Raw genomic sequence first — 13,160 nt, 5'->3', positions numbered from 1 at the left:
TCCCGCCTCCCTGGCACCGGGTGACGGGCACTTGGCGTGCTTTTGGTGCCTCGGCACCGACCACGCCGCGGCTGCTATGGCGGCCCCCGTCTCCTGTGTCGCCTGCCGGGAGCTGCCTGAAGAGGGGATCCTCTCCAGGCATCTCTTCTTTTCCCCTGCGGTGGAAATGGCTGACGCCATCGACCTGTTCGGACCTGACGTCGACGATGGCATCATCGACGCCTCCCTGGACGACGTCTTCGGCGACTCGGCGTCCGGTTTTTCCCGCTCTCGGGTTACAACCGCCACCGTCATACAACACGAGGGTCCGCGCCGGATGACCGATCTCTTCCGGGAGATCATGGGTGAGGCGGCGGCCATCAAAGGGATTCCCATGCCGGTCCCGCCTCTCGCCCCCGTATCTGACGATATGCAGGGCGAGTGCTTTCGCACCCCATCTTTTTCCCGGCGGGTTACCCAGTGCCCCTTGTTCCCGCCTTTGCAGCACTTGTTTATTGCTGCCGGTGAGGCCCCTTCGACCCTGAAGGCTCCGGTAAGATCCTACACGGATTTCACCAACGTGGAGGGGTGGGCCGATACTCAGGCGAGGGGGATCCCTCGCCTGGAGCCTCCCCTGGCAGCGCTTCTCTGTCCGGGCGCCGGGCTCCTTAACGAAAAGCCGCTGCCCCCCGACCGCCTCCAGAAGCAGATTGTCGGCCTAACGGACAGGGTGTTCGTTTGTGCCTCTCAATCCGCGGCGGCGGTCAACAACATCGCCCTGCTCTCCTCTGCCATGGTCTCCTTGTCGGCTGACAGGGAGGCCTACGGCCCGGAGGAAGCCGCGAGATGGCTGGCGGTTTCCCGCTTTTCCAGCGCCATCCTCCAGCTATGCCAGCCGATAGCCGTTTCGGCCGGCCAGCATATGGCGTGGGCTACCATGATTCAAAGGGTCATATGGCTCTCCCACACTGCGGTGCCGGAACGAGAGCGGGCCAGCCTCGTCCAGGGTCCACTAGCGCCGGATGGCCTATTTGGTCCCAGGTTCTCCGAGGTGCTCGCGCACCAGCAGTCAGTCCGTGAGAATCATTCCCGGTTCGGGACGATTCTCACGGGCTCCTCCCGCCAGCAGGCTGAGAGGAAGCGCGGTCTAGGCCGGTCCCAGCGTTCCATGGGACCGCCTCCGACTCCAGCCCCGGTGCAGCAGCCGCAGCCGCCGCGCACGGGGAGAGCAGCAGCGCCACGGACCGGGAAGTTCCGGACGCTTGCTCCTACTTTTTCTTTCCCTATTAAAGAAAAGAGTAAAGACCGTTCGGCCGAACGGCAGTACATGGTACCTAAAGAGCGATATTCCCCAGGCCACCTGCGTCCTACGCTTGTGGTGCGCTCCTCCATGTTGCCTATTTCCCCCTCTCAGCCCGGTGGCTGTAGGGTGACGGTCGGACGGCGTGTTCACATGGCCTCTGGTTCACCTGCTTCTAAGAAGCGGCGTCCCTTGGAGCCTCATGGACGGATCAGAGACTCGTTGCACGAGCCCGTGGATACGGCCGCTTGTACCGGTCTCCTGGTTCCCCACATTATAGGTGAGGAGATGGGTCCGCGCGCTGTGGCTACAGCCTGCGGACAGCGCCGGACGGCTCGCTCCCTGTTCAGCGGGCACGAGCGCGACGTCTAGACAGCTCGTTGTTTTTACAGCTGCTAGTTCTGGTACGTCTCCTACGCTCGCTGAGCCTCCTCCCTTTCGTGGGAAGCCCCCCTTGGTTCACACGCAGTGTGGAGGCGGTAGGGGCAGAGGAATACGGGTTATTCCTGGACGGTCTTCCTCAGCTGTCGGCTCGCCCTCTCTCCAACCGCTATGCGTGTTGGCAAGAGCGGTGCGTTCTGCCATCGTGGTTGGACACCACGTTGAGATGGGGCCATCCCATACAGTTCAAGCGTCGTCCCCCACCCTTTATGGGGTTGGTGGAGACCACGCTACGGGACCCGGCTGCGAGCACGGCTCTGGCAGCAGAGGTGGCACGTCTCTTGGTAAAGGGGGCCATCACTGTCGTTCCCCCCCACGAGTCTCACCTAGGTTTTTATTCCCGCTACTTCCTGGTTTCCAAGAAGTCAGGGGAAATGAGACCTATTCTGGATCTTCGCGTGTTCAACAGATTCGTTGCCACGAGGAAGTTCAGAATGCTCACGGTCGGAGCATTGTTCCGGTGTGTGAGAGAGGGCGATTGGTTCACATCCCTGGATCTCAAGGATGCTTACTTCCACGTCCCTGTTCGGCAGGCGCACAGGAAGTTTCTCCGCTTTGCCTTTATGGGGATGGCGTACGAGTACCAGTGTCTGCCGTTCGGCTATTCCCTGGCTCCGCGCACCTTCTCGAAGTGTGTGGAGACGGCGTTGGAACCGCTCAGACGTCAGGGAAAGAGGATTCTCTTCTACCTAGACGATCTGCTTATTCTGAGCAACTCAGAAGAGACCGCGAGAAGGGACACCATGTTGGTGATAAACCATCTCTCCTTCCTGGGTTTTGCCATCAACTGGGAGAAGAGCTCCCCGCTCCCCAGCCGGCAGACAGTCTACTTGGGGCTTTGCCTAGACTCAGCCACCATGATTGCGATGCTTTCGCCTCCTCGGCGAGACGCCATCCTGTCGGCGCTCTCCCGTTTTCACGTTCGCAGAAACGTGACCGCACTGTCCACCATGCGCCTGTTGGGGCTGATGGCAGCTGCCCACCCCGTGGTCCCCCTGGGTCTGCTTTTTATGCGCAGACTCCAGCGGTGGTTTGCTCGCCAACGGTTGGACCCCAGGCGACACAAGCTCAGGGTGCTCCTCGTCCCCCGTTCGGTGTCGCCAGACCTGGAATATTGGAAAGGACCCTCCGCCCTTCTCAAGGGTGTTCCCCTGGGCAGGGTGGCGTCCTACGTAGTGGTCTTCACGGACGCCTCGTTGACGGGTTGGGGAGGAACGTGCCTCTCTCACTCGGTCGGAGACGAGTGGCGCACGCCCCCTACAGCACACATAAATGTGTTGGAGCTCGACGCTGTGAGGAAAGTGCTGTTGCATTTCTTTCACCTGGTGCGCGGCCGCCACGTTCTGATCAGGACAGACAGCGTGTCGGCGGCGGCGTACATCAACAGACAGGGGGGAGTCCGCTCCCCTGCTCTCCACCGAAAGGCGGTCGAGCTCTGGCTTTGGGCTCATCAGTATCTCCGCAGTCTGAGAGCCCTGCATATCGCGGGCGCCCAGAACTTTGGGGCGGACCTCATGTCTCGAGGCGGTCCCCGCCGAGACGAGTGGCGGTTACATCCCGACATTGTCAGACTGATCTGGCAGAGGTTCGGGACAGCGCAGGTGGACCTCTTCGCGTCCCGGGAGAACACGCACTGCAGGTGGTGGTTCTCCCTCAGCCCTCGGGATCTTCCCCCGTTGGGGGTAGATGCGTTGGCACACACACCTTGGCCGCGGGCTCTCTTGTATGCGTTTCCCCCGCTCCAGCTGATCCTTCCTCTTCTGGAACGGGTCAGACAGGAGAGACTGTCCCTGATATTAGTGGCCCCGGAGAACCGTTCAGCTCTGTGGTTTCCAGAGCTGGCCGTGCTCTCGCGGTCGGCGCCTTGGCCAGTACCATTCAGGCCGGATGCGCTTTCACAGGCCCACGGGACGGTGCACCACCCGCCCGATGTCTCGGGACGGCTGTTGGTTTGGCTCCTGAGAGGTTGATCCTGCAGGGCAAAGGTTTGCCTGAGACGGTTATCAACACTATTCAGAGTGCTCGTGCGCCTTCTACTTCTTCCCTCTATGCGGCGAAGTGGTGCGCCTTCTCTAATTGGTGTGAGACGAACCACGCTGTCCCATCTCAATGCGAGGTGGGAAGCGTGCTTTCGTTTCTGCAAAACTTATTGGAAAAAGGTTTGGCCTTCTCCACTATCAAGGTCTATGCGGCAGCCGTTTCGGCTGGCCATGCAGGCTGTGATGGTGGACCGATCTTCAGCCATCCACTGGTCAAGAGATTCTTGCTTGGGGCTAGACGGGTTAGGCCTGTTTCACGCGTGCTTACACCACGCTGGGATCTCCCCACCGTGTTGCGCGGATTGTCCAGGGATCCTTTCGAGCCTCTCTCTCAGGCCCCTTTGGATGCCCTGTCATTTAAGACGGCGCTCTTGTTGGCCTTGGTTTCTGCCAAGCGGGCCGGTGAGCTAACCGCTCTGTCTGTCAGCCCGAGTTGCTTGTTGCTAAACGAGGACAGCTTTTTCGCGTTGCTCAGACCTAATCCTGCGTTCCTCCCGAAGAACATTAATAGTTATTTTCGGTCGAGGGATATTGTGCTTAAGGCTTTTCACCCCCCGCCTCATTCTAGTGAGGCGGAGGCGGAGTTGCATCTCCTGTGCCCGGTTCGGGCGTTGGCTATGTACGTGAATCGCTCGGCAGCGTTCCGCTCCACACAACAGTTGTTTGTGTGTTATAGCGACGCTAGCAGGGGCCGCGCTCTCTCTAAGCAGCGGTTTTCTCGCTGGGTATGTGAGGGTGTTTGCCTAGCCTACTCTCGGCAGGGCTTGGCGCCACCGTTGAAGCGTGGCCGCTTCAACGGCTCTACTCAAGGGCGTTTCGGTGGAAGACATCTGCGCAGCTGCGTCTTGGTCTTCCCCCGGCCCCTTTGTCCGTTTTTACATGTTAGACATGTCCAGGGGCTCACTCGGCAACTCTGTGCTAGAGTCCGGGACCCCTTTTACGGCTTAAGAATATAGACATGTTCTTTAAAGCGTCGTGGTTGGATTTCCTCTCGCCGGCTGGCGAGTTGGACTTGATTACCAGTCTTACTCTCCCACCTTTTTTCAAATGAAAAACAGGCTAGGGGGTTTTCTATTGGCTCGCCAATTGTCTGGTGGTTTTGTTTACCAGTATGGCACTCCCGCCGTTTTCTTCAAATAAGAAACGGCCGAGAGAGTCCCATTATTGGAGAGCCGAATTCCGTAGCTCCGCCCCCGGTGGTAGCGGACCTAATGGAAACCTAGTTGCTCTGGTTTTTTCTTTTCCTTTCATGGGTTCCATGAAGCACGGAATAGAGCCGGAGTCTTTACAGACTCACTTTTTTCTCCCTTGATCATTGCCTTGCTTGATCTAGGAGGAATTAGTTTTTTATAAAGCTGTTGTGTTTTACACTTCCTTGGCTTTTTGAGTCTTAATGTGTTCTGGTGACTTAGGTCTTTTTGACTGGGGTCCAGCAGGAGTACATTGATCGGGCTCCGCTCGCAGCTTCACCTTAGCCCATAAGGCGAAGCCTAGACGGCGTAGCCTACATGAAATAGAACGATAGTTATGTTATTATAACTCTAGTTCTATGATTGTAGGCGTAGCCGTCTAGTTTCCCACCTGCTGTACCCTCCAATTGCTGAAAGAAAAGCTTGGAGGATGAGCGACGGTATACACTGCGTTATATAGACACGATACCGTGGGAAATGTGGGCGGTGCCCACGCTGATAGGTGCATAGTTTGAATTTTCAGCGCGCTCACGGGACAAGCCCATAAGGCGAAGCCTAGACGGCTACGCCTACAATCATAGAACTAGAGTTATAATAACATAACTATCGTTTTCTCACTTTGAGCCAGAGAGACCATGAAAACACTCTTTCTGCCTTTTTTCAGGCTAGGATGAACCAATTAAATTTTTTTTTCACATTTATAATACATTGAATTATTTAATTCATAAAACCTTCATATTCCCACCGGTGAACTATCTCTTTAAGATAGGAATAATTATCTAAACTCTGCATCATGAACGGTTAGCCTTTAAAGTTGTCCATAGCGTGCATACCGCTCGTCCACAGAAGTCCGGGGTTATCCAGGCCTGGGGATTCTTATTAGAAGAGTTCTGGGATAACCTCCAATAGAGGAGTCCCCCCCAATAGAGGATCCTGAGGACAAGCGGTAGAAATGCATAGTTCAACAGACCTGACGAGGTCCAAAATACCAAAATAGGAAAGAATAAAATATATATTTCATTACAGACTATGAAAATAACAATATTTTAATTAAAGTCTTCACGTAATCTATGATTAATAATTGACAATATTTACAATTAAATAATAAGTAATAATCCATAATTCATCCTAATTTTAATTAACAAAATACGTGTTACGTTTTTTTTCATTACATGACAAAATACTCGATTATTACAATATATCACAACCAGTTTAATGGTCAACCAAAACGCACAGCCGTACGTAACCCCGACTGTTCCCAACTGACAACGTTCCGGCAACAACAGAAGTATGATGCCTAATATTGAAATGCAGATTTTTAATATTAAGATATTTTGATAATGTTCAAATTTAAGTTTTGTATGTTTGTATTTTCCCATGTGGTCTTGTCACCCTGTTATTCTGCAGGGTCTTTCAAAATCCTTTGAGGTTAGTGGAAATCAGTTCTCACTCTGTTCCTTTGTTATCTTGTGTTGGTTTGGGCCTGTTATCCTTGATCCCCAGAGAAGCGCAGAGACGCAAGAGATAAGGAACGGCCAACCCCATATTTATGACATCTTAAGGAATGATGACTGAGATGACCATATGGTTAACAAAGGCTTTTTGTTTGTTGTGAGGCAGCTGCCCTCAGCAACACTTTTGAAGGTGTAAGAACCCCTGGCCACTCAGCGGACCTTTCGGCGGACCCTTTAGAAAATGAAGGGCTCCGCAGGAAGAAATCCCATCTGAGTCTCAAATTGTTGAATAATATGCTTATTTTTAGGTCTGTTGATGCATGTTATGATTAATCTTCGTTCGGGCTTTTCTTAAGAATGTGTATATAGAGATAAGAATAAAATGAAAATAAAAATATAAAATGAAAACAAATGGTGGATTCATATACCATGTGTGAATGTCATCTTGTGTGTGTCAGAGCCACCAAAATAATGGAGGTTACTCGACTGTTACATACACAAGGGGATATTGAAAGCATACCACATATAAAACTAAGATAATTAGAAAATGGTTCATTATAATTAACTTTCAATAACATTTGTTTCACCCAATAACTTCTGAATTTTTCTTTTTAGGTTCAAGTTTTGTTTTGTTTTAAAATATCACCCTATAAGGCAACTGTTGGAACCAGATACGGTTACAAAGAAGTGATATTGAACATACAAATTTTAACATTGTAATTTCCCTTTTTTCATATTTTTGGGTTTATAAAATAGAAAAGGGATTAACAATACATCTGCTCGCCAGGGACAATATAGGCTCAATTTAGATTCAGAAGTAGTGGGTTAACCTTTCAAATACCACTGCTACTGCTGTAAAGCTTTATTACAACGTCAACGTCTCATAGTCTGATATTTTTTACTCTGATAAGTTACGGCACACAGGTATACTGACTCATGGAACATTTACGGTTTACTGCATTTAACAACAGCGTGGTCTCAGGACGGCTGCATAAACCCACAACTATCGACCTTTGGTTTTGTATGTACTGGTCTTCATTTATCTTCATAATGAATTGGTTAAGATGACTAAGGAAGGGAACTTCAACTTGGTTGCACTACACCGTTGGTAGGAATTTTAATGCGCATGGCTGAAGCAATGCGCAAGGAGGGATGTAGTGTGAATATTAAATCAAGGTTGAAGGTTGAAATCGGCTCAGAATAAGGAATGGGTCACTCAAAACAAAAATGTAAAATCCGTACAAGCACTAAATAGATCAATTATAATACAAACATATTTGAAACGCATACAATTTTCAGGTCCAATGTTTCCAGAAGCAAGATGAGTACCGTATATCACTCTGACACAGCTAACTTTGCACGTAATGCTTACAGTTAGATTCATGCTTACACTTACATTTCTAGGATCCCATAATGGACTTCCATTAGAACAATTAAAAATAGAATTATAGGAAATATGTTTTTTGAACAACTAACACATGAGTTTGTATTTCTACAATAGAAACAAAAGTTCCAGATGCAGACAAACCTGGAGCCTATAAACTACGTCCGCCGAGCAAGGAGTAACAGTCACATGAGGAAATCAAATAACGGCAGGATTTGAATCGGTTCTGTTTTGGTTGTCCACCATATTAAAAAGAAAAAAGAAAAAAAAAAAGTATATATATTGTTTGGATAAATTACATGTATCATAATCAGCAACAGTTCGTTCAGTTTACCAGATAAAGTTAAAAGGAACATATATAGATATGGATATATTATTGACAGAGCAAGGAGGGGTAAATGTGATGATAGGCACAACATGTTGTACTTTTATCCCCAATAGCACAGCGCCGGTTGGGTTGGTGGCCAGGGCGATGGCATGATTACAATCCCTCAGGTTAAAATTGGCAGTGAACTCCGGCATTAATGACCCTTTCACAGGATGGATGGAGAATATGTTTGGGGGGGTGAAAAGGCATGATCCAGTAAGTGCCCGTCGCGGGAATAAATGCAGAGACCGTGTTAATTGTCAACGGCTGCCGTTGTATTCCCTGTGCACGAGGGCCACTGCATCTGCTGATCACCACAGCAGTGGGCGCTACAGAAGCGCCAAGTGCCATTCAGGCTTACATGGAGATCAGATATGATCCGATGAAAGTGAACGATACATCACCTGAGGGGCCCGACCCTATCCAGCTGTAATATGTAGAATAGTCAACACCTATACTATTCTAGTAGAAGCGCCTGTATATAAGATGATCAATATCCCGGATTTACTTAAATAACAAATTTTAAAACAACCATACTAGACTATGTTTGTTATTATATAGTATTGTTTGGTTGCGAGTGCAACCCGTTATTTCTGAATCGCTACATTGATAATGGTACTGTTGGGTTGAATCTCATTCCTTTGCTCCAAAGAAAATCTCAGCCCTAGCCCTCGCTGTTGCGCGTGCACGCACCGTGGAGCAATGTCCCATTACTGTTTAACTGTAGTTTAAGGGGTAGGAGGGAGGGCTAACATCCCCTCAAAATTGAGATTTTCGATGGGCACCCTCAAAGCGCTTCAGTTGTGACTTGCTCCCACAATACCTTGCGAGAAAACGGAAAATCAAGAAATATCCTAGACAAGATGGAGGACAAAAAGATGCGACAGGATTGGAAAAACACAAATGTAAGTACTTTCTCTGTAATTAACTAGTAATTATTTTATTAATTATACTCTGCAGCCCGGCCTCGAGCTTCGAAGCCCGGCCGCGGACTCTCGGAAGTCTGTGGCCGATTTTCGCGGAAGATCGCGAAAGTCCCCGGCCGACTTGCGCAGGCCGCCCGACCCCGGTTCTCGGCCGGGATGCATGCCCGATCAAGAGCTCTGCAGCCCGGCCGTCGCCGGGGCTGCAGACCGGGACCGGGCTGGATATCATGTCGTATGATATCCAGATCTTCCATGTTCTAGTGACTCCAGGTTAAAAATAAGCTTTACTATACTAATATATTATATTATATTATATTAGATTAGATTAGGCTTTATTGATCCTTTTGGGATGACTCCCTCAAGGAAATTGATTGTCCAGTAGTTTACAGAAAGAAACGCAACACAATATTAAATTATATACAATATAAGATAAACAATACACTCTAAGATAACTATAAAAAGTAAAATAAAAAGTTAACAGTAAACAATAATTATAATATAAGATAAGATAAACAATAAACTCTTAACTAACTAACTATAAAAAGTAAACAAAAAACAGTAAACAGTAAACAATAAACTCTTAGCTAATATAGAAAGTAATATTAGTAATATTATTAGTTATTAATTATTAATAATCTATAAGTAATATATACCTACTCATATATATATTATATTAGTAATATTCTATAAGTATTATTAGACTAAGATATTATATTATATTAGTAATATTACATGGTTAATCAATGTATTTTTTGGCAGTACTATATTGTGTACATAGCTATTATATATTGTACATAACATATGGCCATATCAACCAGTTCTGGCATATAATTCCAAATTCCGTCTTATTCGTTTTCTTTCAGGACTTCGTTGAGTCCACTGCCACCAGCCCCCCCCACCTCTCCCTCATGCTCCTCCACCCCAGGCACCTCTTCCACCACCCCAGACACCCCTTCCAAGAGGAGAGTGCCAGGGGGCAGGCGAGGCATGAGGAGAGCGAGGCAAAGTTGGCGAAATGGTGGAGAAGATGTGATTCTCCACCATTCTCTCAAAAGCTGAGAGAGAGAGAGTGTGTGTGTGTGTGTGTATTTTTAGGTGTGTGTTTGTGTGTATTTTTAGATGTGTGGTTCAGTGTTTCTTATTTAAATAAAGGGTTTCTTCTAAAGTGTTCTTGTTCTTAACCGATTATTATCTAAGGGGGCACTCACACTAGGCCTTCTGGCCGTGGCCGTGGCTGTTTTAGCACCTATCCGTGCTCAAATCTGCCAGTGTGAGTGTGGCCAGTCTGGCAGGCCGGGCCAATTACAAAATATAAATACCATTTCAGGTTAAACATCTTTACAATGGGTCTTGCTCGTTGCCCGAGACAATGGCAGCCAGTCTGTCTCTTGTAACATTACCAGGGGTCTGGTTATCTGCTAGGGGGCATGGGGAGGCCATGATGACGTCACAGGGTAGGGTTGTCCCATTTGGTAGGGGACCGTTAAGGGGTAGCAATGAGGGGTAGCAATGAGATTGAGCAATGAGGGTTAGGGTTGAGATGTAGGGTTGAGACAGAGCAAAGGAATGGGAAAGGGCCTTGATCTTCCTTGAGACGGTTGTTTTACAGGCCACCTGTTACTGACACGACGACGACGGAGAACCTGTTTGGAGGCTCCCATGATGTAGGAGTAACCTCTCTGAGTTGAGCCCTTGACAAGGAGGGACGAGTCTTGGGTTCATGAATTACAGGCCCGACGGCGACAGAAAAAATAAAAATAAAAACAATGACTACGATAATAACAATACCCAAACCACCCACATGAACCGGCGCACCAATACACGAAGATCACCTAAACCCCCCAAATCCATGCCCAAACCACCCACATGAAGCGGCGCACCAATACACGAAGATCACCTGAACCCCCCAAATCCATGCTTGGCTATCAATCATTTTGAAATTTTAAAAATTGTATTATGAATACCAATTTTTACTTTACTTTTGCACATGATGAAAATTGTATGACCTTGTAGCACATGACCAAAAGTATTAGCTCAGGATTTCTATGAATGGTTTTGTTTGTGTGCTGTTTGGCCATGTGATTGTATGATAACAAGATTTATGTTCATTGTTGTATTGTTAAATAATGACCTGTATTCCCAATGAGACCCACAAGGTGAATGCCGTTACAGTGTTATGGTAATCCGTGATGGTTTTTGCTCGGTAAAAACCGAGTTTTCCCACTCGGTTGGTGGTGTTGATGAATTATCCTACTTTGACTATGTTTTCGGTGTGGTAAATGGTGTTTAGGATTTTAAATAATATTGTATGGTCATCTAAGATGACCAAGGAGGGACTGTTACGTATTTTAAGAATCTAAGCTACCTACACATAGATCCAATGATGCAGGACCAAACATATAAGCCGTAAATACCATACATAGCCACAAGGGGAGCAAGACCCTACTGAAGACTGTAATAAATACTTTAGCCACAGAAGGCAGCATCACAGACCAGGCGAGAAAATACCGAAGATTATCTCACATCGGCTCCCCCCACTACTTCCGGACCGCGCTGATCAGATCATAACAGCCTACAGACCCACATTGACTTCAGAAACTCTCGGCAGCCCATACGGATAGGGTTAAATAAGTTGGTCAGCTGGGAGTCGCTCAGCACGTGTTTAGAATACATCTTCAATCTCCTTTTGCTTCATAGTCATAGTTTACCATACCGAAATACTTTACCAAATAAAGTAACTGTTAAAAGCTATCCTTTGGATTTTGAACCTTTCCTTGAAGAAATACGTAATACCTGACTGTTAAGTGAAATACAGTTCACTCAAATTAACTAGGCTATTGGTTTATGGTTCATGTTTGTTGGTTTCTGCACTGCATGTGCGTTTCTTTAACTGCTTTTCTCCAACATTTTTGCTTGCAGATTGACAAGGCTGTGCTTACACTGATGACTGATGAGCAGCTTGCACGATATATACCAACCTATGGCGATCGACTAGCTGTTGTCTCTTTTTGTCATCAGCAGCGCCATACAACTAACAGAGTGACCCTTTTGGAGAGGATAAGGGAGAAGATAGGGGACAGGAAGATGTTGAAAACGGATTGTCACACGCCATCAGAATCGCATGGATTGTCTAGAAAGTGCAACAAAAGTGCAGAAAAGGTGGTACGGAAGATTGAAATTGGGTGGCTTCACTATTCAAAACCTCACTACACCCAGGTGAGAACGAGGCATGGTGGTGGGACTAGACACACAACGGTTCCTAAAGAAACTACCGTGGAGCAGGTTCTAGAAACCGGAAAACAGCTGTTTTTCCCAAATGGATCGTCGACCAAAGGGCCACAACATATTTTTGATTTTGAGGTGCGTGACTTCAAAAGGAATTGCATTCCGTTGGAAGAGACCGTGGGCAAGTTGTACGAGTCAACAAAGTTGAAGCTTCTCCGTTTTTACATCTGCTCAAAGGACAAATTCTCTGTGGAGGACGAAAGTGACTCATCGACTGAAGATTTAGAAGATCTAAGCACAGGGGTTTGTTACTTTTATTCTTTCTTGTTCCCATGGACAGTATATGGTGACCACAAACAATGGGGTTACGGGTCAAATAACACTGAATTCCCCTTTAGCAGATGTATTTTGGTGTTTGTTAGAATTGACTTAGTGAACAATGTGTAGTTGTCCTGGTACATTTTTATTGTGAAGTAATGTGTTGCAAGACTTAAAGCATTTTTTTTGTGTTTGTTGCAGAATCTGAATGCCATTGTTTCAGACCCTGCAACATCTGACTCATCCACCAACATTCCCAGTGATCGGCAAGAGGAGGCCGACTTCATTATTAATGTTGATGACACCGCTTCAGAGCAGTCTTCTGATTTGGACATTACAGACATGGAAGACACGAGCCCGAGGAGAGTCAAAGATTCCAATGCAGTCTCAGAGTCAGACACAGTAGAGTGGTGTTCGGATTATGAGGCTGCTTCAGAGGATGAGGTGACAGTCCAAATAAGATGTTCAAATGTTTTACAGGTAATTAATGTTAATAGTACCTAATGAGAAAGGGGCAAATTTCAGGGAAGCATGTAA

The 13,160-nt window shown here is 47.5% G+C and overlaps 1 protein-coding gene and 1 long non-coding RNA gene across 2 annotated transcripts; both read left to right on the top strand.

The window, feature by feature from the left end:
- The first annotated feature begins 8,790 nt into the window (after positions 1 to 8,790).
- Positions 8,791 to 10,245, top strand: LOC132458778 (uncharacterized). The gene is made up of 2 exons (XR_009525954.1): positions 8,791 to 9,059; positions 9,944 to 10,245. It is a non-coding gene; the product is annotated as an uncharacterized LOC132458778 (long non-coding RNA).
- A 1,880-nt stretch (positions 10,246 to 12,125) lies between these two features.
- LOC132459027 (uncharacterized) lies at positions 12,126 to 13,160 on the top strand. Its single transcript, XM_060053419.1, has 2 exons — positions 12,126 to 12,608; positions 12,825 to 13,160. Exons 1-2 carry the CDS (start codon positions 12,165 to 12,167, stop codon positions 13,125 to 13,127), a joined length of 747 nt encoding a protein of 248 aa, XP_059909402.1. The 5' UTR covers positions 12,126 to 12,164; the 3' UTR covers positions 13,128 to 13,160.

Source organism: Gadus macrocephalus, chromosome 6, assembly GCF_031168955.1.
Source record: "Gadus macrocephalus chromosome 6, ASM3116895v1".
Classification (NCBI taxonomy): Eukaryota; Metazoa; Chordata; class Actinopteri; order Gadiformes; family Gadidae; genus Gadus; species Gadus macrocephalus.
Note: the sequence above shows the minus strand (reverse complement) of the source record. Positions and strands in the feature narration are given on the sequence as shown.

Bases quoted from the DNA above. Each gene is read 5' to 3' on its own strand.
- LOC132459027 (XM_060053419.1), top strand. From the start codon at position 12,165: ATGTTGAAAACGGATTGTCACACGCCATCAGAATCGCATGGATTGTCT. The intron at 12,609-12,824 runs GTTTGTTACTTT...TGTTTGTTGCAG, and splicing joins TAGAAGATCTAAGCACAGGG to AATCTGAATGCCATTGTTTC.